The following is a 24167-nucleotide window of genomic DNA, read 5'->3' on the forward strand; positions in this document are numbered from 1 at the left end:
AAAAACGCGAAAGATAAAATACCGCCTAACTTCTGCTTGGAGAGCAAACTACGTCATCGGCTCCTGTGTACCCGCATATTTGGTGACGAATACACGTCGTATGCGGAAGGGGAAGCCAGCTGATGAATTTTTGCTAATTTTACGCGGAATTTCTCACATATTTGGGCGGTAAGTACGTAAAGTCTATCATCACAGTGTTACTAAGAGTATGTAGCGCATGTAGAGTGCTTGGGTTGTGGTGGTATTCCCCCAAATGTGACTGTTTTGACGGAAACACTTAATGATATGCATCGCGATGGGTGTGTGCGTGACCTAGCGAACTGAACATTTTTACATGTTCTTGACGATTCAGCTGTTTGTCTCCGTAGAAACATTGGATCATTCATGTTTCCCGACAAACAAACGATACATCGAAGTGTATGACCAATCTTTGTAGATGTAAACATGGACGGAAAAGATGGCTGATAAAATCCGAGATTATTGGACCGGCATGACACCATATGAACCTCAAGAAGTTTATGAAAACCGAGAAGGGTGGAGAAACCGGGTGCCAGATATTCCAGGGTGCCCCAACCATAAGATACTAGTACTAGTAGTAGCTAGACAGCGAGGTAGATGAGACGAGATGGAAGTATTGCTGAAAACAAATAAAAGATGTATGTACATTTCCCCATCTGTCACCAAGTAGCCTGTTGCATCTGGTCTTACATGTTTTCAGGCATACACATTATGTAACATGAATTATCAGGCTCAAGACTCCAATCTATAAATGATAACCATATTGCAACCCATTTTTTAACCATCATATAAATCCGTCTACTAGTAAAAACGAATACATGAACCGGTAACGTTGTGAAGAGTCTATTTCTTGTACAAGCTAGTAGAAGGGTCTGCATGCCCTTTTCACAAATTCACAGTGACCTTTAATTCACCATTAATCATAGCAAGACTGCTCAATTCAATGTTAATTTGTAAAGTGTTGTCAGTAGATTTCTTTTGTGCGAAGCGTAATTAGTCACTTGATTAAATACTGTGACAGTGTGAACACTTTTCTTTCTTTATTTTCTACCTACCATGAAATTAAATCCTCACAAACCTAAAGGTATTTACTCCTTGCTAAAATAGATATTTAATGAATTTACAGTGTGTATTAAGAATTCTCGAAAAGCTTATGAGCTTATAATTTTAGTATGCATATATTGCCAGGAGGCATATTTTGAAACAAGATGGACTACTTTCTGTAATGACGTTGTTTGACCTTTTCATGACTGCCAGGTCTGCATGAATGCAGTGGCACCCGCAGTCAGTCTGGAGGGCGATGACCAAGAAGTAACCACGGCCACCACGCGCTTGACCAGCAGTCACCAACATGCAGCCAATGGACACACAGCTGTTAATGTAGCCAACGGACACTCTGCCATCACTGTCGTAAGCGATGACGAACAGAGCCCCTCTAGTGAGGGCAACCCTGTCGCTAACGCTTTAACCAATGCCTACTGTGATAGCGTAGAAAAACTCCCACAAGTCATCGAAGTTTCTGGTCGAAGTCGGGACGGCGGACCCGGTTCAGTGATGTTGGGCGGGAAGGTGTGGTTCGTGAAGGACGGGTGCGGCGTGACGTGCGCGGTGTTCACGTACCTGCTGGTCCTGTACGCAGAGTTCGTGGTGATGGGAGTTATCCTGTTCCCCTCCAACAGCCTGGTCTACAGTATCATCAATGCAGTCATATTCAACTTCTTTGCATTCCTGGCTGTCGCCTCTCATGTGAAGGCCATGCTAACAGATCCGGTAAGCCTACTTCTAGTATATGATTACATGTACCGCCATGAAAACTGGAGGTTATTACATGTGTGCATGCCTGTGTTTATTCGTCACCTAGATAATCCAAGCAGCTGGTTGAATTGGTTTTACATTTGGTGTTATGGTAGGCTGTGACAAAAACTGGAAATGATTCCATTTTGGGCCCCCAGGCAGCTTTCCTTGGTACTGCAGCGGAACCTCCAGTTTTGATACCTCTTGCTCTGAACAACTTGTTAATATATATCTACCGATAACAGAACTCATTTTATTTTTGATGATATATTCTGAGGCTTGATTTGTTGTAATGCACTGTTTATATGTAGGGTGCAGTACCTAAAGGCAATGCTACCAAAGAGTACATTGAGGGATTGGGGCTGAAGCCAGGACAGGTAGTCTACAAATGTTCCAAATGCAGCAGCATCAAACCGGAGAGGGCTCATCACTGCAGGTCAGTTCGCTTCTTTTGACAATGCCTTTGGGGCAGAGCTATTAGTATTGTGCTGCAGTTGAGTTGAAAATACATTAGTCTGAAAATTGCACAAAATTTTTTTTCTGGCAAAACTATCAAATAAGAAATATGAGCGCCACTCCAGTTAGCAGAACTCCAGTTAAAAGCTCTGAGGAAGATGTCTGATAGACATGGAAATGTCAGAAGGTAATATTAACTAGTTGTATAAAAGAAAACTCTACTCGTACTATTCTAGAAAATATGATTTTTTTTGTAGTGAATTTTGAGTTCAGTAAGTGTTATATTTCATTTTAGATTCATTAGAGTTGATAGGATAGAAAATTACTCTTCCCGTCTGTCTATGGTTTTGGCAGCTGAAGGCAAAAGGAGCTTAATGTCATCAATAACAAAGTCTGTAATGATGCGTTTCAGGCAATTTTGTCTTAATGGCAGGCCATCATTGCCCCATTGCAAGGTCCGCCTTGCCAGACATTTCCTTATAAGGAAATGTGCTGTTTTTGCTAAGGTGCTTTCAGAGCCTTGTAAAGCATAGAACGACAAACAGGGCTTTCAAGTGTTACTTTTGTGTCACCATTTGATGTCGGAATTCTTTTTGAGGTGCTGTAGCAAAGCATGGTAAACACACCGTGCAGGATCCTTGATGGCAATGGCAGAGGTTTTGATAGTCAGTTCCATCCCTAATGTGTAGTATGTGGTTGCTTTAAGAAAGTTATATGTTTCTTTTATATGTATATTAAAATCATGATCAGGCTTCAGTTCTTGACCTAATTTTTGTATGTACAAAATATTGTACATCACATGAGTACTTGTTTGTATGTGTTGAATAATGAAGAAACACAATATCAATTGAAAGAATGTCATAGCAGATGTACCTTACATAAGGATTCTTCATTACATTGTGTTTTGGACTTTCCAGTGTTTGCAGAAGATGCATTCGTAAGATGGACCACCACTGCCCCTGGGTCAACAACTGTGTGGGAGAGGGCAACCAGAAGTTCTTCGTTCTCTTTACTGTGAGTCACTAACCACATCAGCTGTCTCTTGTCATCATTGTGTATTGTAATTCCTATATGTGCTTGGACCATATTTTAGAAGTCTAAATCTAAAGTTGATCAGAGTTACATGTGCATGTGTATCTTGTACACATAATACCTTGCTGTGTTAGAGCATACCTCATAGCAACTGATACCATGTATGATTCAACATGATGTTTGGGGGAGATTTAGTCAGGTATTATGTAACAGTGGTAGTAAGGTTTGTCCAAACTTGGGGTTTTTGTTGCAGATGTACATAGCAATCATCTCCCTGCATGCCCTCATTATGGCTGGCATCAAGTTCTTTGGCTGTATGGACTCACAGTGGGAAGGTAGGTCAACAGTTTGTTTTGCGTAACCAGTAAACTGCAACACACCATATTCTGTACAGTAAGTCTGAACTGTGATTTTTGTTCCACGCACACTGGGAAGGACCCCTGCTCTTTTGGATAAGTGTGATGGGCTCTTTTTCAGGTGGTATGGTATGACATAAAAAGAGTAAAACACGATGTGCATTGTATTTTGCATCACCCTCAGTCCCACTCTTCTGGTAGGTTGGATTACCCTCCGTCCTTCGACTGTCGGATGATCCTACCCGCAGTCAGGATGGTACCTTAGGTGATTCAGACTAGACTGTGTTGTATTCTCTACAGATAACCCTTAAATGTGTTCTATCATAACAGCCTACATGTGTCCTGCTTTTCTCAGCAGAATGCAGTAGGTTCTCTCCCCCGGCGACCATCATCATGATGATTTTCCTGGTGTTTGAGGGCTTGCTGTTTGCCATCTTCACTGCTGTCATGTGTGGCACCCAGCTGCATGGCATCTGCAACGATGAGACTGTGAGTGACTGTTGTCAATCACAAATACATCAGAAATGTTGTTTACATCTATCGTAGAGTCATCCTCCTTAGATAGCTTTTAGCAATGCTTGCAGCTAGATGTGCAAAGGTTTGTTATAACAGATCGTTCAGTACAGCCAGTTGCTACCTTGAGGCATGCCTGCAAAACTGTTATGCACTGTTATGGTGTGTTATGCAAAGGACAGTTATACCAGCTAATATCCACAAACGTGTTCTTCTGACTTGTGAAGTCAAGAGTGATGCCAAGGTTGGACAAGTCTACATTTTTTGTACTAGCCGTACTGTGCAGGGCAAGTAAAAGTGCTGATTTTCAGTCCAACAAGAAAAAATGGTTTTGTACAGGTACGCTGTACACTCCCACACTTGTTACTTCTTACAGTCATGACATGAAGCAATGGACATCATAGAAAAATAGAGGCAATGATAAGAATTCCAATGCTGGAAGTGAAATGCATATAAAAGTGAACTTTGGGCAACTGAAAAATTGGTTCTGGCAAGTGAATTTTTTATGTGCTTGCCTGATAGGACAAGTAAAGTTTAGAAAACGTGTTCAACCCTGGATGCATGTCAATTTGTTATCAAAATGAAATCTGCTCAGAATTAAATGGTGATGAAGTTTAAGAGAACATTATGTTTTTAGTATTTTCTCCCTGCACAGGAGAGCAGCAGTAACCAATGTGGTGTTTTCTGTCTTCAGGGCATTGAACAACTTAAGAAGGAGTCTCCGTCTTGGGAGAAGAAAGGGAAGTGGATGAGCATCAAGGCCGTGTTTGGTCATGACTTTTCGCTGGCGTGGTTCTCCCCCTTCAACCAACCTGACATCAACAGTGGCAAGAGTCCGCCCTATCTCTACCATGTTTAAGATGAGCACTTGTATCAACTATTGTTTAGTACAAGGTTTTTGCTGAGCTATGGAAAAAGTAAGGTTTAAAGTTCTGTATGACTCAAAGTAGGTCACTTTGGTGAAATTATTGCTCCAATAAGCTTGTTTTCTCTTTATTTTCTGTAGTGAAATGATTGCATTCCTAGTCCAATGCCTTACAGGGTACATGCATAGCTTTGCTAACACTTTTATGGGTGACTGTGGTAATAGATACAATTTTCATGCAGTATAAGCAGTATAATTTTATGGGTTTGTAGCAACAGCATTAGTGATCATAACTGACATTTAAAAAATTAATGTAGTAATGTAGACGGTTCATGCAGGGAAAGTTGCAATATTTTTTCTGTTACTGGATCTTTTGTAAGACATACAGAAAAATGGTTAAGGTTATTGCAAAAACATTGAACACCACGTTCGTATGTTTGAGTGCTATATGCTTTTATTCCTTTGAGAAATTGAAGACAAGGAATGATTGCATGTTTACACATAATACAATTTCTACCCTTATGTACATAGAGTTTACCAAAGCAGGCTAAATTTGAACGTGTGTTCATGAATGTTTCCAAAACAAAGCATTGACAGAAAGAAGTCATCTTTGATCATGTTAGACAGTGATTTGCATTGGGGATGGGTTTTGTGTGCATGAAAAATTTGTGTTTGAATCACATGGACATTAGGAAGTAAAGTTCATGAAATACGTCAGGAAGTGTGTAATGTAAAATTCTTAAGTAGAGAAATGTGACCCAGTGTGATATGATTTTCTATCTGTTACCTGAATTATCTGTTTGAAAAACTTGATTCTTAACTCCCTTTTTGCATGTGAAACCTGAACATTTGAAAAAAACTTAAGGTCGTCAAAAGTACTTGCAAATGTTGCTACTATTAGGTTTTGTATTGTTAGAATTTTAACAATATGATACTTAATTCCATGTCTTGTCAAATTATTCATTGCTTTTTCAAGATGCAGATAGTATAGAATTTGCACATTTTCAGTCACAGATTCTTTACATACACAAACCCTAAACCTTTTTTATTTCATAATGTGCGCATTTTGTGGAATAGATAGGCCAAGCTATTTTTTGTGCTCTAATACTTTGTATACATTAGTTACAAGAACAAATAGATCAAATGTAACATGCACCATCAAGAACTAATGATGAAGACTTGATGCTAAGGAAAGCAGATGTGCTGGTAGATTGATACAACTTTTGATACTTCTGAAACGTAAAAAAAGCAGCGTGTACTGCATGGTACTTGTACTTGCACCTCTGGTCAACAATTTTATAGTAGCTGATTATTGAAACCTGTAGTGGTGATTGTTGACATCTGTATGAAATTCTGTAAATACAACATGTAGATGGAAGAACAGTGTAGCTCTTAATGATGATCATATGCTCAGAGAAATCGACCACTAAGGATTAGGTGATGGAGGGTTAAAAAGTATCAGAGAAAGAATTCAACAATTGCACAGCTGCATCATGTGCATGCTAATAATCCTTGGCAAAGCAAGGGCTAAGCAGTGTCGTAAGATGGAGTAAGATGAAATGTGACTTCAAGTTTGTACAAGAAAGCTGATAGATACATTAGATGGCATTGAAAAGTGCACATCTTTTGACTCATATCTGTGTACACATAATAACGTGCTGCCAATCTCTCATGATGGTATTCTCTACTCTGTCGTTGACTCTCTGACGTGAATCTACCTCTGCACAGTGTTGTCTTCAGTAAGCGGCAAATTCCAGCTGCCTTTGTGTGTAGCTTCTTCTTTGGGATTATTCCATTCAAAAAGGGGGGAGAGTCCAAACTTTCATTTCCAAGCACTCTAGTCATTTTTTGTCAAGGAATTCAAATAAGTTACACACCATTACCTTATTATGTGACCTGCTTGCCCATGTAGACAACTTTCTTTTCATTGTAACCTCCACTCTTTTAGAATGGAATAGCCCATAGAAGACTTGAAGTACTCATAGTCCTGTAGGTGACAGTGTAGCATTTCATATGTTAAAGGTTCTTTGCAAGCTTGATCTAACTATACCTGCGTAGACTGTAGCTGTAGTGTAACTGTCAATGTGACAAGCATGGCTCTGAGTTGTAAAAGATCAACTTGTGACTGATTTGAGATTATGAATGAATAAGGTTAAAACGTAGCCTTAATGTGACTGGTACTGATTGCTATGATGTCAACAGTGACTTCCAGTATCTCCCAGTAGAAGATGTTTGTAGTTTTTGCATCTCTTCTACTGTACATGTAGTATATATCTGACAGCATGAAACGTGTGACCTTGGAACATGACTGTTTTATGTGGCTGGCCCTCCCCTGCGCCAACAAATGTCATGTGAATTCCATGTGAGCAAGTATACATGTATACTGTTACTATGTGCAGTCTTTGATGCAATGTAGACTTTGTAGGGCTGTACTTTCTAATGCTAATAGACTGAAGTTATATTATGTAGATACTGGCTTAAAAATCAAATCTCTACTCCTCAAAGAGGACTTTAAGCAAGTCACTTTATTTAAAAAAATTTAAGTTCAGTCAAAATGACAAAGAAAAACCTAGTAACCAAGCTATTGAAGAACAGTTCCCAATGCAGGGTCAGCAAAAAACAGATGGGTAAACCAATGGTATGTAATGGAAACACTAATAAGCACTATCACATGTTCCTGAGATTTTTATTACTATAGAAGTGACATAAATACTGGTTCAAACAACTTGAACACCAAACAAACAATAATTACAAAGAGATACCATGGATCCTGACTGAAATCAAGCAAGCAACACAAAAGAATCAATGATACTAAAGCAAGAAAAGGAACATAAAGGAAGTTTTATACTGTACATACATCTATACTGTTCGTCATCAGCTTGACTTTGTCTGGCCTTGTTTCCCATTGGACATCCAAAATTGTCTTCAGCTCTTTTGCATTTATAGTTAGGGTATAAAAGACCAGTTTCCTCCAGATCACTTCAGTGTCACTGACAAAAGATGGTGGATGCCATCTGAAACGTTGGACCATTTCCAAAATCATATCCAGTTGCTTGAGTAATTGCTTTTTGGCGTAACTTATTACCTGGATGTCTGACATTCATAGACGTTTTTTTGCTATTGAAAATATCATTGTGAGATTGTTAGAAGCTCTGAAGTGTTGATGCCTTCATCAGATTCTCTGCATGTTCTGAAATTAACAGTAGAGTGTAGGCTGAAGAAACCAGAAGTCAAACTGGTAAGGATGTATATATGATGAACAATGTATAGGAACGGAGGGAAAGATTTAATCTTTGAATGTTTAACTGAGACTTGAATAAAGGAGTAGGTTTGGATTGTCATGTGCATCTGTATTATGTACATGTACTTCTAAGCAGTGGTTCTCTGAAAACATTTTTCACTCAGTCCTGAGAGCGAAACATGAAGTAGATTACAAATACCCAGCAATAACTACTCTCAATCTCTTTTGCTGTTCCTTATACCAGAATTTACTAGAATATTTTGCTAAATGCTTTACCAGTTATATCTGTACACACAAATGCTGTACACTGTAGGCAGTACTTTGTCGTGACAACTATACTGGCTCAGATAATTGCTCTGGTAACCATCTGATTCTCCAATAGAAAGTTGATGCAACTGTAGAGTATATATAGATCTTTGAGAAGTGCTGATTGTATTGGATTTGCTCTTTCCATTGAATACCAAACAGTGATTCTGATTGAAGAATATTCTGAAGTTTATGGACAGGAAATACACATGCAAGGGTGAAGGATTGTACATATAATTTCAAATGTTGCTGCGGGTACTGTATTTTTGCATTTTGAATAAATGGGATGGCTTTGAAAAGAGAAACAAGAAATGGCCAGTACTTCTGCCTGTCATCAATATGATGCAACTTCAATAAAAGTTCAAAGTTGTCAAAATTTTGCTTTGTACTTTTGATTTGTTTGGCTGTCCCCTCAGCCAAGGTTGCGAAAGGTTGTATGAAACAACAGGCAAAGTGATGCAGTGCTTCACAAAAAGTCAGTGTAACACAGTGATCATTTACTATGCCAAAATCTCTCAAATAAACATCACATCAGTAATTCACATACAGGCACTTTGTATACCTGTATATGCACCCAGTCATTTGTTACATGTATGTACAAACAGTTCATATCATTTACTGAGATGACTGGTGTAACATTGTCTCTCAAATTCACTCACCAAAAAACATCACCAAAGAGTAAGTGGTGGGCGAATTATTATATTGGTTTGCCATTAGAAATACTGGTAATTATCGTCAGCCACACGCTAGGTGCACAGTCCTGGGTTTTGAGTTACAGGTGCGGTCATGCACTAGCAGCGTGAAAGTGTCTCTTGCAGAAGTGGCTATACATTACTTGTAACTGGCACAAATGTGGACTTTTAAGTTGTTGTCAAGTTTTTAACATGATGTTGGTAAATGTGCTCAAAATAGACTGCCTTGTATCAGCACATTTCCTGTGTGTTTATAACTTGGAATGTGCCCTTTTAAGACACATATTTTTGGAGTTAATTAGCCACAATGTAAACAAAACTCATGAGTGAGACCTTCATTGATTCATGTTCTGTCCAATCACCTTTAAATGTATTGCCTTTGGTGCTACAACTTTTACATCACCAGCTGGGGGCAAACATGTATCCAAAATGTTGTCTCCTCGAACAAAAGATTGTAACAACAGCAATTCTAACGTCCGAATCCGGTATTCGAATTTTCAACCGTGCCGTATTTGACCAGTTCGAAAAAGTTCGATTTACTCGAAAGAAGCCTGTGTGATACAACTTAGAACCCGTGTGATACAGAAAGTTATCACACGGTTCGGAACACCTGTATCGAACGTTTTCGCGGCCCAGGTATGACATAAATATCAGTAACTGACATATCCATCCAAGATCTGCACAATATACTGAAAATGGAACACATGCATGATAACACATATTATCATTTCAATTTTGTTAAGACAATAGATTCTGAAGCAAAATATACCAATCTCTGAAAGAGGGGTTACCATAGCAAACATTTTATACAAGAAGAAATCAAAACATCTAGAGGATGGCACCCATTGAACAACACTACACATGCATTAACTTTTCACCATTTTTTACTTAAACAAAATGTAAATATTACAATCAGCACATATATATAGTTGTTTTTCTAAGAAAATTAATGGACAGCATATCTATAGTTACATGATGTGAAACATATAACTGCATTTAAGACAAGCTTATTGTAAACACACTATCTAAACAGCAAATTGTCTTCCTGTACAAAAACAGTGGCTTCTTTTACATCCTTATTTCCTTGCTTTTTACATCCATTTACCTATACCCACAATGTTATTCTGTATCCAAATATAACCTACATATTTCAATACTTTCTACACAAAGTACTAGTAATTCTTTCCAGCAACTTAAAGCTACTCAATAGCAATGCCATGATAGAAGCCATTGTACCATACCAAAGATTATAACGTCCTAGAAAACAAACTACTCTAATTCTTGAAATTTTAGTGGTGGTTTTATGTTTGCAGTTTTTGCTGTGGCTGGTTCAACGCAAACTTATAAGTGTTTTAAGTTAAACTTAATTACTGTATATACTATAGTGCAAAGGCGAACTTTAAACCACCGCAAACACCGCATTTTTTCCTACCGCAAAAATTAATCGCTGTGAACTTAAGGCATTTACTTTATTGTATTTGCTTACATAATAATATACAAAGCCTGAAAGCTGAAAATCATCTGATGCTGTCTACATTCTGTACAAATTAGCTCCTGCTTTGCATATAAAAATCTCTCCTAACTGACAGATACCCCAGTTCTGTATTGCTAGCTTGCCTGTTTACTTTTTGTTTTTCAACTCCTCAAACCTGCGTGTTAGATCGTCAAAATCTACATCGTCACCCCCGGCAGATGCCCCACCAATGGTGTTCCCCGGGTTGGGGAAGCTGTTTGACGGGACACACGGTAAGTCCGGTAGACTGTCCGTGTTTGTAGGAGGAGCGCTCGGTGCAGGCGGCATGGGCATGGCCGGGTTGGCTGGTGGAATGTACGCGGCAGCATTCGGCGGATATGCAGGATTCGGTGGATACGCAGGATCATTGGCAACTGTGTTGTATGCTGGTGCCTGAAGACAAAAAATAACATGTTCTAAACCTAAGCATAAGAAAAGAGGAACAAGAAACAGTGTCTGCTTTTCTCAACATGATTAACAGCTGCACTTTATTAAGCATATCATCATCATGATAAAGCAATGGTAAAATGCTTTGATTTGATGTGAAGAGAAAATTGGCCAGGCTTTGCTCTAGGGTACAAAATGTAATGCATTTGCTAGACCAACTGATCACAAGCATATAGATGATCACAAGCATCTACGTCTACAATGGCAAGAATTTTTGTGACTAAGAACACAAATGTCACTACAAATCCTCCACCGATTGAAGCGCTTTACAGCAGACTACATGTACTAACTTACAGGAGTGGAAGGTTTGCCGACAGGTGGTTGGGTGGGGAGTGGAGGAGGCTGCTTGGCACTAGGCGCCTGTGAGATACAGCACTGAACATGTCACTATGGTGAGAGAGCAAGCCATGCACTATGGTATTAAGCAACATACTACATGTGCAAACACACACACAACAGCATTAGCAGATGATGGACAACAACATTGTGCAGTAGCTGAGACACACGCATGTGTTTACGTGGGAGCAAACATACATACACAATCAGAGAATCTGTATCTTTCAAAATTGGCAAAACCAATAATAATGTACATGTACAGTACTGATTAAAAGCTCTGCCAACGATGAAAGCTGTGTTTTTACTGCAATGGATGTAGTTGCCAAAATGATAAAAAGGTAAATAGTTGCAATATAGTTCACATTATAAGAGAAATTCAAAGCAAACAAAATTTAAGGCAGAAAATAAAACTATATGCCAAATATCATCAGGATGTCCTACTTTTAGATATGTCACTGTCTACAGTATCTACCATATCGCATGCATCTTTCTTTTGTCTACCCAGCACAACTTATGTGACTACAGGGCCATGCTGTCCAGGCAAGGTTGGTGGGTAGGGTGGGTTTGTTTTGCTCTATGGTAGTGGTGGGGAGGGGGGTGGTGGTTTAAAGGAGCATCGCTAGTTGTAGGGAAAGATTGTGTGGCAAAGTGCTGAAGGTACATTGGCACATATATGCTTGAAGGAGTATTTGTATCATTGACTGCAACAAAAATATTTGCAGTGACATTGAAGCGCCAACTATACACGTATTTTTTAGTTCATCACATATTTCAGGCAAATAAATTTTCATGTATGTGACATAGAGATGGGTCTACCTGTGACAGGTCTCCATATAGCAACCCAGGCTTGTATAATGAATGGAGTAGTAAACAGTTGTAAGAAAGACAGCCTATTCAGTACGGTTTATCAAAGAGAACATCTTCATATTTGACTCAATTTATTTTACAGATTACACTATGTTGATTTGGCCATCCATAATAAGAATTGAAGTAACAATATCAAGCTGATATTTTCTACTTGTTACATGGACAACAAGTCACAACTTTCAGCTGTTGGATCCCAGTTTTCTGTACATATGCAATTGTCCCATTTTGAAATAAAAAATGAACCTAATTCCTAATATTGCAGATATTCTGTTCTATGCATCTTGTGGATACTACTAAGGACATCTGCTAGTGGTGAATGGAAGCTGTCATATAATAGCAAAAGGTTAAATGAGGTGGGGAGAAAAATAAGAAAACTGGTTAGAACTAAGCTCTGCTGCACCCAAATCCCTGCAAAGTTTCTCCGCACCTGTGGTGCCTGGGGCAGGCCACCTGAGGGCCCTGCCAGCCTGCCTGCGGCCTCAAGCTCCTTCTGATAGGCTAGGTAGTCTTCTGCTGTCGTCCTAGGGCCCTGTATTCATCAGTACATGTGTTAGGGTTTCATCAAGATGGGTGAAGGTGTACAGGGGTTTTATCCATATTTTTATGGAACTTTATTTCTAACATGAAGTCAATGATATCTGAGGCCAAAAGATGAGCAGGCAATAATGTGACATAAAAGTATGTTTCTTCTTAATACACATATGAATTTCCAGAGTGTGACAGAATGGTACCCTGTGCTTGGAGATAATTTTTTTTGTTTTCCCCAACTCCTTCACCACTTGATAATACCATAAAGGGGTTGCAATACACCGATCCTGACTCCACAATGGGCCATTCAAACAATAACAGCATGGCGGTTCAACCAATGACAGAGTGGCCGCATGTCCATCACCTATTTGCACTTTGATGTTTTTTTTAAATTTTGTTTTTCCATGCTTTAACAGAGGTGGGCATGGTTATGGGATCTGTGTATTGGCTGGAGTCATGGACATGTTAGCTGTGATATTAGCCCTTACTCAACCGTCACCATGAGCCAGCCATGTAGATCTCTTTGGAAGCAATTCTTACTTTACTATTCACGCTATGCTTAAGAGCTTGCTCATGCATCTATCTTTACTTTCCCTATCAGAGTTTGCTTTTGTGTAGCTTAGCCCAGTAGCATCAGCATGACTAAAGGATTATTATGGGAATCAAAAACATCAATATTTTTGAAGTACAACTTGGCTGCTAGCTAAAGCTGTCCAAACAATGCTTTTTGCCCATTGGAAAATAAAGACAGATGCACTATCTAACAAGCTCAGAAGCAAAACAGTAGGCAGTATGCTTGAACACTCTAAAAACAAAGGACAGAAATACCTGTGGGGGTGGATAGCTGAATGGCTGGGGTGCAGGGCCCTGTGCTGGGAGAGGGGGTGCAGGCATACCACCACCACCACTGCCCCCACTAGAACCCCCTGGCCCCTTCTTGTCATTGATGTCTATCAGCAGTAGGTCATCCGCTGACATGGGGATTTCTGCATCCTGAAGACATATACAAAATAAGCATTCACTACAAATATTAATGCTATACTTGCAGAAGAAAGCCTTATAATACTTCAGTTAGACAAGACAGTTTGTAACAAAACTTTTTACATACTTTGTTTGAATGTGTAAAACTGGAGCATGAAAACTCAAACATGACAACATGTATGACCTGGGAGCAAAAACTTATACCGTATCTCTTGAAATGTTTGACGTGGTTTTCTTTTTGGGGTGATCTACTGTGCTACAAAACTGTTTCAACCATGGACATCAAACACTGTTAAAACATCCTTTTTTCCTCCTAGCAAAATAAATAAAACTGCCACAAAAGCAACTGCATTTACAGCATACAACTGTGAATATACTCACCATCATAACAGTAGGGTCAGGTTCAAACGGAACGTTGTTGGCCTTCGCAATCTCAATAAGATACCGTTCTACCAGGATACGGGGTGGGGCCTGCTCACTCATCTTGTGCATCAACTATAATAATCACACAACAGCAACAGTTATTGAATTCTTAAAGGTTTGACTTTTACAGGTTTGACTTTACTTCTATTCACATTCATAAACTATAAGTAAGATTATTTGACTGATGTTAACAATGTTGTTGTCTCCATAACTGAATATACTAGGACTTCAAATTCAGAAAAATAAAACATTCAAAATAGTTTCTGTTTTAACAGTAAGTTTCAAATGGCAGTCCAATTGGTTAGACTTACCCTTTCGTTGACACTGGCAATCTCATTGTTACGACACAGCTTTCCAAACTCCTTGCCATACTTTGCACACAGTTGGTCAGACACCTGTAGGACAGCATTGAAAGAGTTATTGGTCTGTGCAATGGAACTATTATTATGAAAGTTCTTGTGACAACACTATTGACTGTGCTAGTCTGCTACTTTTCTTCATACACACTTCTACTGTACCGTATGTACTCAACTATTCTGTGTTTTCCTCATCAGCTTGCAATTGTTTTTGTCACTTACATGTATATGTGATCTCATTCTGACATTTTACACACCATGATAATTCTTTAGAACTACAGTGATGAATACATTTAGGACATATTATTAACATGGACATCCTCACCACTTTCAATTCTTGTACTTCTGTGCTCATGCGAGGGGCTGCCCAAATCAGTGTAGACACTGCCTCCTGAAGTCCTTGTTCTACAGTTCTGAAAAAAATAGCATACATACATGTATTGTAAGCAAACTTAACAACGCCTAATTTGTACCTGGATTTAGTGAAAAGCAAAGCCAGTCTTCAGAACTTAACATGATACGTGGCAGCTGCCTTTATTAATCTAGTGTAGAATGCTGACAGTACAACCCCATACAGATCTCCCTCATGGTGACAACAGTAATTAGTTTTGTAACTTAAACGTCAATATCAACATAATCAAGCAATGTCACACAGTTCAAAGCAGTTGGCACAGCCTGTTCTAAAACTTTGCTCCCCAAAAGAAAGGAGTGCCAGGTCAAGATTCATACAGCTGCTGTGAAACCACATTGTCCTGAATACTTACTTCATGCTCTCGATAAGGCCGAATCGGGCAAGAAGCAGATCACAGTACATCTCGATCAACTCCATGGCCTCGACTAGGTAATCTTCTCGGATAATGTGCTCCACCTGGTGACAGGTAAGTGAATGACATGTCACTAATTCATGCATAAATCTACTAATAAAATAATTTGTCAAGTACATGTATTTATTTAGAGTCTTAAAAGATAAACTATTTTCACAGTTTTCTACAGTTTGTTTCAACAAAATCATTAAAAGTACATATACATTGATGATACCAGTGAAGGTAACCTAGAACTTCTTAAACTAACACAAATATTCCATGCTTGAGAAAAGACGGCATTTCGATAAATCTTCATAGTCTTTAACCCCTAATCCAGCACTGGATATTGCCGCAGATAGGTCCAGATGGAGAACGCACCTTATGTAGCTTCAAGGACCACTAGGCCCAGAAGATGATCGAGTAAGTGAAAATGAGTCCATGATCATCAACTCACCCTTATCCTGGCTCTTTCATCTTTCCCATTGGCCAGGTACTCAGCTATCTCCTTGCGGGCCTTCTGTGCAAGTTCAGCTGATTGGATAAAAAGAAAAAGCATTACTTAAAAATAAAGAAAGACAATAACAATCTATCCTTCTGAACAATATAAAACTGATTCCTCTCCAAATATCCAAAGTGTGTGAACATGCTATTTGGGTCTCCTATCAGTTGTCTCAATTAAAGGCAGGTCTCTTTAACCTCCTTGGTCCACCCCAGTTCCCTCAGTCATCTTCCTGCAGCAGCATACCAATACTCTGAACTTGTGAAATACCATCTCCCCCTTGCACGTGCAGATGCATTTGGTCTCTGTATTATAGAGACTAACTGTACAGTTGTAACATATATGGAAAAGATACTTGCTTTTCTTTTTCTCCAACAGCTTCAGGCGATTGATGGACAACCGGAGGTTTGTCTTCAGCTTGTTTCCTCTGAATCCACCGCCAAACATTGTGCTGTAATGACACACAGGTCAGAAAAAGGTTGTTAACATTACTTGGGACTAGCAGAACATTTAATAAATGTAAATGTTATTTATCAAACTGTCTTAAATCATGTGTGAATGAGTCTGTGATCAAGTAGCTCTTGGTGGATACCCACATCCTATATCATTATTCGTAATCATTTGTTCATTGCCAAGATTGTCATTGCTCTACAAGTCTACAGTAACTGTCATATATAACATATACATGTACATAATTTGACAAACCACCATAAAGCTTTCATACAAACATCCTCCGTGCAAACATCAACAAAAACCGAACTGCAAAGCAACATACCGCAACCTATCTGTACCTAAAACTTACACCAATGATATTTTCATAAACCAATATGCAATTTCATACAATATGAATTTTTCATACACCAATATTTTCATGCACCAATGATATTTTTCATACACCAATGATATTTTCCAGCTTTAGGGGTAGCTAATGCAGTACAGGTACAGGCACCAGGTACGGTTGTCACTGCTGATCAGAAAGCCCGTGATGTTATGACTCATGATCAGCTGAACTTAGCTTCCAAAGCAAGCAAAAATTCCAAAGGACAAAATGAAACCAGCAACACATAGTGAACTGTTCCTCTCTGTGGCAGCACCTTACCTTTATTCCCTGGTTCCTCTAAATTTCAAAGGAGCAATGCAACCTCACCAATTGTTCCTAGCAAATTCAGCTATACTGTAAAACTCACCTGTTTCTCTGTTTTTATACTGCACTTCTGTAACTCCTGAGTCTATTTCCGGTTTCCGTTCTGCGCATGCGCCAATGGCGCAGTCAGCATCACATGAGTCACGTGACTCTGACGTCATTTGCTTTATTTGGCAACAGACTGGTCTCATACCACCGTTCGGCAAATTATTTCAAAAATGGCGGTGTTTGTGTCGTGTCACGAATGACGCAGACAGACGCTGACGTTTCCTTTGCCAACAGAGTCACTTCGTATGCTGTCATCGGTCGTGGAGAAGGAAGTGAAAGTTTAGTCTCAGGGACAGTGAGCTCGCGCGAGTTTGGCTGTGGGAAAGATGGATTCGGCACCGTTTGCGTTTGTGAAGCCGCAGGCTCATTCATCCAAGAACAACAAGAAGCCAAGGGCACACGGTGGGGGGAAAGACTCCACTCTCAACGCCATGAGACGGTCTCAGCTAAGCAGAACCAGGAGCGAGACGAGGATTTTAGGCCAAGTTCAGGGGTTTCAGAAGCCGAAACTGAACGATTTTCCCCTCAGTAGTGCCAAAATTACCCAGTTTAAAGCCATGGAAGAACGTGGAAGTGGAGCTGCTCAGCAAGGTACACTGTCTGCACAGCAGAAAGCCAAACCTCCACAGGCCAGTGCTGATCATCACTTTCAGATAGAGCCACACCTAAACCATCGAGCATCTTCTTATCATGATTTCAGCTACTCTACCCCATCACAAGATACACATGATCTTCAGATGCGCATTCGCCCTATGCCGAACTCCATGTTTTCAACCCAACACTCCACTGTTGTATCTGTTCCCGATGACTTCAACAATCCTCCGATAGACTTCACCATAGCCAGATCAGCTATGCCATCTGTGCCTTTGAATACAGCCATAGCCATACCAACAGTACAGAGTAGCAGCATCGGCGTACAGTGCACTGACAATGAAGAACCTTTGCCATCAGAAATGTCTGGGAACCTGGCCTCCGAGATGAACAGAAGTACTTCGGAAGTCGAGCTTGGAATACAAAGCGAAGTGAACAAGGAGCTGAAGAAGTTGCTCGTCGCATCAGTGGGGAGCGACTTGCAGTATCAATTTGAGAGGATGGCCAGGGAAAAGGCACAGCTGTCGGTGGACTATGACAACGTTGTACAGCAGCATGCGGACCTGTCGGAGGAGGTGGAAAGGCTGTCCATCCAGTGTGACGTGTGGAGGAGCAAGTTCTTGGGGAGCAGGACCCAGGTCAGCCAGCTGATCGACCTGAGGAACGCCATCTACCAACAGTTTGGAAAAGCGCAGGAAGCCATCGACGACATGATGCAGGAGAGAGTGCCCATCAGGAAGGAGATGGTGGAGACATACAGGCTACTGGATCAACTGGTGAAGGCTCTACGATGGGGAAAGCCACAACCACTCCAGCAGGCTGCAAACCCCAGGAACATGAAGGAGCTTGTTCAAGCCAATCACAGGCTGGTGTCAGCTGTATCTGCACAACTGCTGGGGAACATTAAGCCAATGAACTCCGCAAACCAAGAAACAGTGGAAAGTGGCATTGGTCTGACTAATGCAGAGGCTGCTGCGGCACAGGTGCTGAATATGAGCTTTGACCTCCAGTTGCCTAGCCCAGAAACAACTCCGGTTGGGAAGATGAGTGGTCGCTTCCATCCACAGCATAAGTATGAAGAGGTCACTGTGAACTGTTGCAACAGGTGCAAGGGGGAAATCAAAGTTGTCTAAGTCATATTCAGAAGTTTGTCAGTTTGTGTTATTAGTAATGTTACATTTACATAGGGCAGTTGGTAGATTTGCTAAGGTAACAACAATAAGTACCATGTGCTGCAAAAGAATTAGCTTTCATTTATTGTATGGTAAGCTGTGAACTGGAAGTTCTCTTGACTGCTTCTGTTTGTATTTACCTGCATGTATGCAGGTATGGTTTTGATGCTGGTGGGAACTTTTCGGTAGCCGGGGATGTAGGGCGCTGTATCTCGTGAACGGATGGTGCGAGCACGACGATTTTTGGTACGTGGGTTGGGGATGGTAGCCTGACACTCAGGTGTGATTTTGGGCCTCCTGGCGCTTGACCTTGACATTGAAGGTGGCATTTTTTGTGTTTTTGGGGCACTTTTGGCGCTGTGTGTCCGGAACGATACGCGCGATTGCAACGATTTTTGGTGCATGGGTGGGGGGTTGTTGCCTGTTGCCTAGGATTGACTTTGGGCCTTGTCGCGTTTGAACTTGACCCGGCAGGTCGAATTTTGTGTCCGGGAGGGGTGTTTCCGGAGTTATATCTTCTGAACGGCTGGTGTTGGCGCAATGATATTTGGCACATGTGTCGGCGGTGGCTGAATAATGCTCAATTTTGATTTTGGCGCCCTTGGTGCTTGAACTTGACATTTTAGGTTACCTTTTGTGCGGGCACGGGGCGTGCGCTGTATCTCCGGAACGCAAGGTGCCATTGTGTTGCCATTTGGTACGTGAGTTGTTTGTGGTGTCCTGGTGGTCAGGTTTGATTTTGGGCCTCCTAGTGCTTGAACTTGATACTGTATAGGTTGACCCTGTTTTAGTGTGGTTGGGGCATCCTCCCAATATCTGCTTGGTTTTAAAAACAGATTATGGTTGGGTGTAGAACCATCATCTGGCCTGGGCCACCTTCAATGTATCAGGTTACTTAGTGGCACTGACAGTTTGCCAGATGACGGGAGTGTACAAGAATATATATCTGTTGGTCAGGTATAATTGAAGTTTGCTTATTACTCTTTGTGGTGTTTCTAGAGCTGTACTCTCATGTCCCTAATAAACGTACCGGGACGTTTATTTTTTTCCCAAGAAAATTCCACCCGGTACGTTCTTATTTGGGACGGTACGTTTATTATTTTTTTTAAAATTGGGGCTTTGCTAACCAGGGACAACCGCATAATAAAAAGTTTGGGGTTTTCTGTCCATATGTCCGCGGTATTTTTGCTCAAAATTCACTATTTTTGGCCGAAGCGGCTCGGATTTCCCCTCCACTGTGACCCAAACATCCTAGCGATTATGTAAAATATCGGTCGATTTCACTATGAATGTACAAAATAAATGTTATTATTGTGAAAATAAGCCGCCACACTGACGTTTTGAAGCACAATTTTTTATATAAACAACTTTTACAGTCTCTATTTACATCGTAAATGAACACACTGATCACATAATTTTAGCATGTAGCGGTACAGTATATTTCCGACCATGTGGTTCCATGCGCTATCGGCAGCGTCAACGAGGCGGACGAATAATTCCTTCACATAAGAAACAACAATTAGAACCTTCTTTCCCTTGTAATGTGAGTTTTGGGGCCGCAAATTCACCAAAAACAGCAGAAATCCGTCCGTAAAAACAGCTTTAAACTTGAAGAAAAAGACCAAAACTGATCCAACATGGCTGCCAGGAATAACACGCACTGACAGTAAAGCTAGCACCCTGTTGGGAGCCATGCAGATTCGAATCACTAAAATGAGGCCGTAAACGGGTGAAAATGATTTTATTTCGGTGTAATGATGGGCACAAAATGTCATATATATTTTCAGGATGTTGAATTTCAGAAATAATCATAAAATTTTCTAATTTTAGCGGTTTCTAGTGTCAAAATATAATCTGTAACATATTTAGTATTTGTGGCCTGAATGCTGGGCTACTTCACAGACGAGCTCTCACAAAAACTTTGTGAACAGTTTGTGTCCATTTTGGGAGTGTTGATGTGTGTTTTAATTGGTGGTTATGTCTAAAACATATATGGTTGAGTACTTGGAGCTATATTTATAATGATTTTATTGATATGCCAGTAATTTTAAGTAATGTACAAAAATATTTATTGATTACTTGCTTCAAGTTCTGAGTAGAAAATTCATGTATCATGTAAATTTTCACTTGTTGAATTTGAAAGCACTGTTGGCCCCCCGGTTAGGAGTCTGTATACCTTTCATTAGAAAATGGAGAAAATATTATAATTTGAACAAGATATCTATAGTTATTCAATATTCATTATTCATACAGCTATATTTAACTGATTTGGTAATCATGCAGGTATAAGTAAATAAAAATAACCTACCTGCTTATTATCTTCTTTCCCTTGAACAGAAGTAGCATGGACATAGTCTACATGTCAATTTGGTCATTTTCCGGGGGGTATGTTTATTCCGGGGGGTATGTTTATTAGATTTTGAAGATTTGTCCGGGGGGTATGTTTATTCCGGAAGGTATGTTTATTAGGGACATGAGAGTATAGTACTGAGTTTTAAGTTCCGGTACAAGTTCCTTTACCCTGTTGGCAATCATGGTTGAACTTGAACTTAAACAGAAGAAGATGCAATTTTCTAATGTGGAGGAGAACTGTATAGAGTGTGGGCATAAGAGAAAGGTATGTGTATGATTTGTCCTGTGTTTCTTTTTGTTTCTTTGGTAATGCCATTTCCATACTGTATACATGTAATTTGTTGTTTTGGGCTAGTCATATTCGCTTGGTTTTTGGGCCTGCTTAATCTATGGTACAGGCAGGGTTAAGTGGTGGAGGCTTAGCTTTGTTCTGTTTTAAATTCAGTATCGTTTGTTGCATTTTGTCGCGGCAAATATATGATGAAATTCCCCTTCTAAGCAACTGCTCATTGGTTTGCGGGGATGTTTGCTGGGTGTTTGCTTTGACTACAACAGCTTCTGAACTTTTCAAAGCTTCCATTGCCAGCAGCTTGCCATCTATAAATGGGATTGACAAGGACATTTTTCATAGTAAATTATGCTGTTAAATTTGGCTTAGATACTACAGGAGATTTAGGTTTGGGTTGGATGGATTGAATGAAAATATCATACCACCCTGGGGACTAACTGTTGCTGCTGCATGGGGGCTACCACTATTCATGTTGTCTAATGTCTATGGAACTACAGATAAAAGTATCATTGGTCAAATTATGCGAGTAACATTCCGATGTCAAGTGAATAACACCCCAGAAATAAATCTTTAATGAATATCATTGGAAGAACACAAACCAAGGAGACTTAGCAGCTGCATTAGGTCAGTACATTGAAATAGGAAGATATTAGTATATCATGTGACAGAGTAACTACATGTGCATGGGCCATCTGAGACAAAAAAAGGTAGCGTCTCAACAACTTCAAAGTACTGTGGTTGGTTACATACTTAAGAAATCCAAAATAAGTAATGTTCATCCCTGTCCAAACTTACAAATTCAGAAAATGGAATTTCAGAGTCAGACTTTTGCATGGTGCACAACCAACACAGTAAAAAGCTCATTTTTCCAACCACGTACCACAGACAAAAAGGCAAAAATACACAATAGGTCTACAGAAACCCAATACATTTCATGCAGGCCTGAGGTCTACGAACTCTTGTTATTAAAGGGAATTTGGCCATGTTTTTCAGTATTAAGGGAAATATGCAATATGTGACATCAAGGATGTTATATAACATCCTTGGTGACATGTACCAGTATTTTGTTTTTTTTTATTGTTGGTCTCTTGATTAAGTACCATTAACTTTTTGTTACTGTTATTGTTAATGAAATGGTCGAATTATACAAATGTAGACCAAGTATCAACATGTGATATGAATTGCATTTGACAGCCATTGAATATTGATGTTTATGGCCCACCTCTTCCTCCCTCTTGCAAACTGAGGAATACAATACAGCATTCTCTGTTCATTGTGCCTGTGTTCGTAGTCAATTATTTGTCATGTGCGTTATATTTAAGTTCATAACCCTTTGTAACTACTACAAGGAGTAATTTGTTTATTACTTTCACCTTGTGTACCTGTCTATGAAAAGCATAACACGCAAAGCTGAGTGGGTAGGGGTTGGAAAAACAGGTAGAGTTTGATAATGGGCCTCCTAATGTTCTACTTCAGTACTGCAGCAAAATATCTGGCTTATATAATATGGGATCATGTTCTGAACATGCAAGGGTTCTGATTTTTTAATACATGTACCCACTAGTACATGTAGCTCTTAGATGATCTTATAAGCCTCGAGTTGCTTGTTAGGCTGTATTGGCTTTGGTCCCCTAGCAGCTTTTTTAAAACTGCAGACTTTTTCATCTCAACCTTAACAGTCCTACACTTGAGATCCTGGGACAATTTGAACCAATCAATCACGGGCAAGCCAGAAAATTCAATCACTTCCTGATCATTTTCTTCTTGGGAAATGCTACCCCTATGCCCACTGTTATGAGCCGGTGGTAAGGCTATTTAAGAATTGCAAATAACAGCCGCACACTGGACATTTTTGAGGAGCACATGGTTTATTGTGTCCTTTCTCCAGGATTCTAGCACCAGAATGAGGTCACAGGAGGTTACAGGACTAATCTACTTCTAAAATAGGGGGGGTTTGGGTAGGAGAGATCACATAGTTCGCAGTGTGTTCATAACATTCCTCCCCTTACCGGAGAAGATTGACAAGTCAATCTGAATAATCATAAAATTATGAAAACACTGGGTAGGCTACTTAAGTTACATTACGGGTATTATACGGGAGCTACAAAAATAAAGAATGTTGACACTTCTGTCCTAGAACATTGAAAACTATGAATAAAGAATGTTGACACTTCTGTCCTAGAACATTGAAAACTATGAATATTCTGAGAAGATAATGATAGCAGAACTGACTGTTACAATATTAAGCATATAGATATGGGGATATGGAAACATAAAAATAGGAAAACAGATCTAATTTGTACATGTATAGCAGTGAGTTGAACTTCAGAAGACAAACCCTATAGCTCAACATAAAGAGAACCAGTTGAATGCCTGACAAACTGATCGTACAACCTACACGTATACATGGTTGAAAAACATATAAGTTGTTTGGCTGTTGCAAATATCAATCATATACAGATATGGAAATATGGAAAGATACAAAATCTATATGGAAACAGATCTGGCTCGCATAGCAGTAAGTTGTACTTCACAAACAAACCCT

At 39.8% G+C, this 24167-nt stretch overlaps 3 protein-coding genes across 8 annotated transcripts; 2 read left to right on the plus strand and 1 right to left on the minus strand.

Moving 5' to 3' along the window:
• The first annotated feature begins 15 nt into the window (after positions 1-15).
• Positions 16-8957, plus strand: LOC118418397 (palmitoyltransferase ZDHHC3-like). Of its 2 annotated transcripts, none has more exons than XM_035824281.1 (7): positions 16-168; positions 1276-1788; positions 2124-2248; positions 3186-3282; positions 3554-3635; positions 4012-4145; positions 4864-8957. In XM_035824281.1, exons 2-7 carry the CDS (start codon positions 1282-1284, stop codon positions 5026-5028), a joined length of 1110 nt encoding a protein of 369 aa, XP_035680174.1. In that variant the 5' UTR covers positions 16-168; positions 1276-1281; the 3' UTR covers positions 5029-8957. The 2 variants fall into 2 exon arrangements, with proteins under 2 accessions (XP_035680174.1, XP_035680175.1); XM_035824282.1 differs by having other exon boundaries at positions 4015-4145.
• Positions 8958-9600: 643 nt separating this feature from the next.
• LOC118418396 (IST1 homolog) lies at positions 9601-17374 on the minus strand. Of its 5 annotated transcripts, none has more exons than XM_035824274.1 (11): positions 17214-17374; positions 16386-16477; positions 15982-16058; positions 15489-15592; positions 15050-15137; positions 14680-14763; positions 14327-14440; positions 13793-13957; positions 12864-12965; positions 11528-11593; positions 9601-11179 (listed from the first exon to the last, which is right to left on the minus strand). In XM_035824274.1, the coding sequence occupies exons 2-11, from the start codon at positions 16471-16473 to the stop codon at positions 10895-10897; spliced, it is 1173 nt and encodes a 390-aa protein (XP_035680167.1). In that variant the 5' UTR covers positions 16474-16477; positions 17214-17374; the 3' UTR covers positions 9601-10894. The 5 variants fall into 5 exon arrangements, with proteins under 5 accessions (XP_035680167.1, XP_035680168.1, XP_035680172.1 ...); XM_035824275.1 differs by having other exon boundaries at positions 17126-17284; XM_035824279.1 differs by lacking the exon at positions 12864-12965.
• Positions 17371-19019, plus strand: LOC118418395 (golgin-45-like). Its single transcript, XM_035824273.1, has one exon. It carries the CDS (start codon positions 17545-17547, stop codon positions 18940-18942), a length of 1398 nt encoding a protein of 465 aa, XP_035680166.1. The 5' UTR covers positions 17371-17544; the 3' UTR covers positions 18943-19019.
• The last annotated feature ends 5148 nt before the right edge of the window (positions 19020-24167 follow it).

Source organism: Branchiostoma floridae, chromosome 6 (genome assembly GCF_000003815.2).
Source record: "Branchiostoma floridae strain S238N-H82 chromosome 6, Bfl_VNyyK, whole genome shotgun sequence".
Lineage (NCBI taxonomy): Eukaryota > Metazoa > Chordata > Leptocardii > Amphioxiformes > Branchiostomatidae > Branchiostoma > Branchiostoma floridae.

Coding starts and splice junctions, on each gene's coding strand:
- LOC118418396 (XM_035824274.1), bottom strand. CDS start 16,473: ATGTTTGGCGGTGGATTCAGAGGAAACAAGCTGAAGACAAACCTCCGG. Junction 16,059..16,385: donor GCTGTTGGAGAAAAAGAAAA/GCAAGTATCTTT, acceptor TTATCCAATCAG/CTGAACTTGCACAGAAGGCC. Junction 11,594..12,863: donor GCCTGCCCCAGGCACCACAG/GTGCGGAGAAAC, acceptor TGTATCTCACAG/GCGCCTAGTGCCAAGCAGCC.
- LOC118418397 (XM_035824281.1), top strand. CDS start 1,282: ATGAATGCAGTGGCACCCGCAGTCAGTCTGGAGGGCGATGACCAAGAA. Junction 2,249..3,185: donor GAGAGGGCTCATCACTGCAG/GTCAGTTCGCTT, acceptor TGGACTTTCCAG/TGTTTGCAGAAGATGCATTC. Junction 3,636..4,011: donor TATGGACTCACAGTGGGAAG/GTAGGTCAACAG, acceptor TGCTTTTCTCAG/CAGAATGCAGTAGGTTCTCT.
- LOC118418395 (XM_035824273.1), top strand. CDS start 17,545: ATGGATTCGGCACCGTTTGCGTTTGTGAAGCCGCAGGCTCATTCATCC.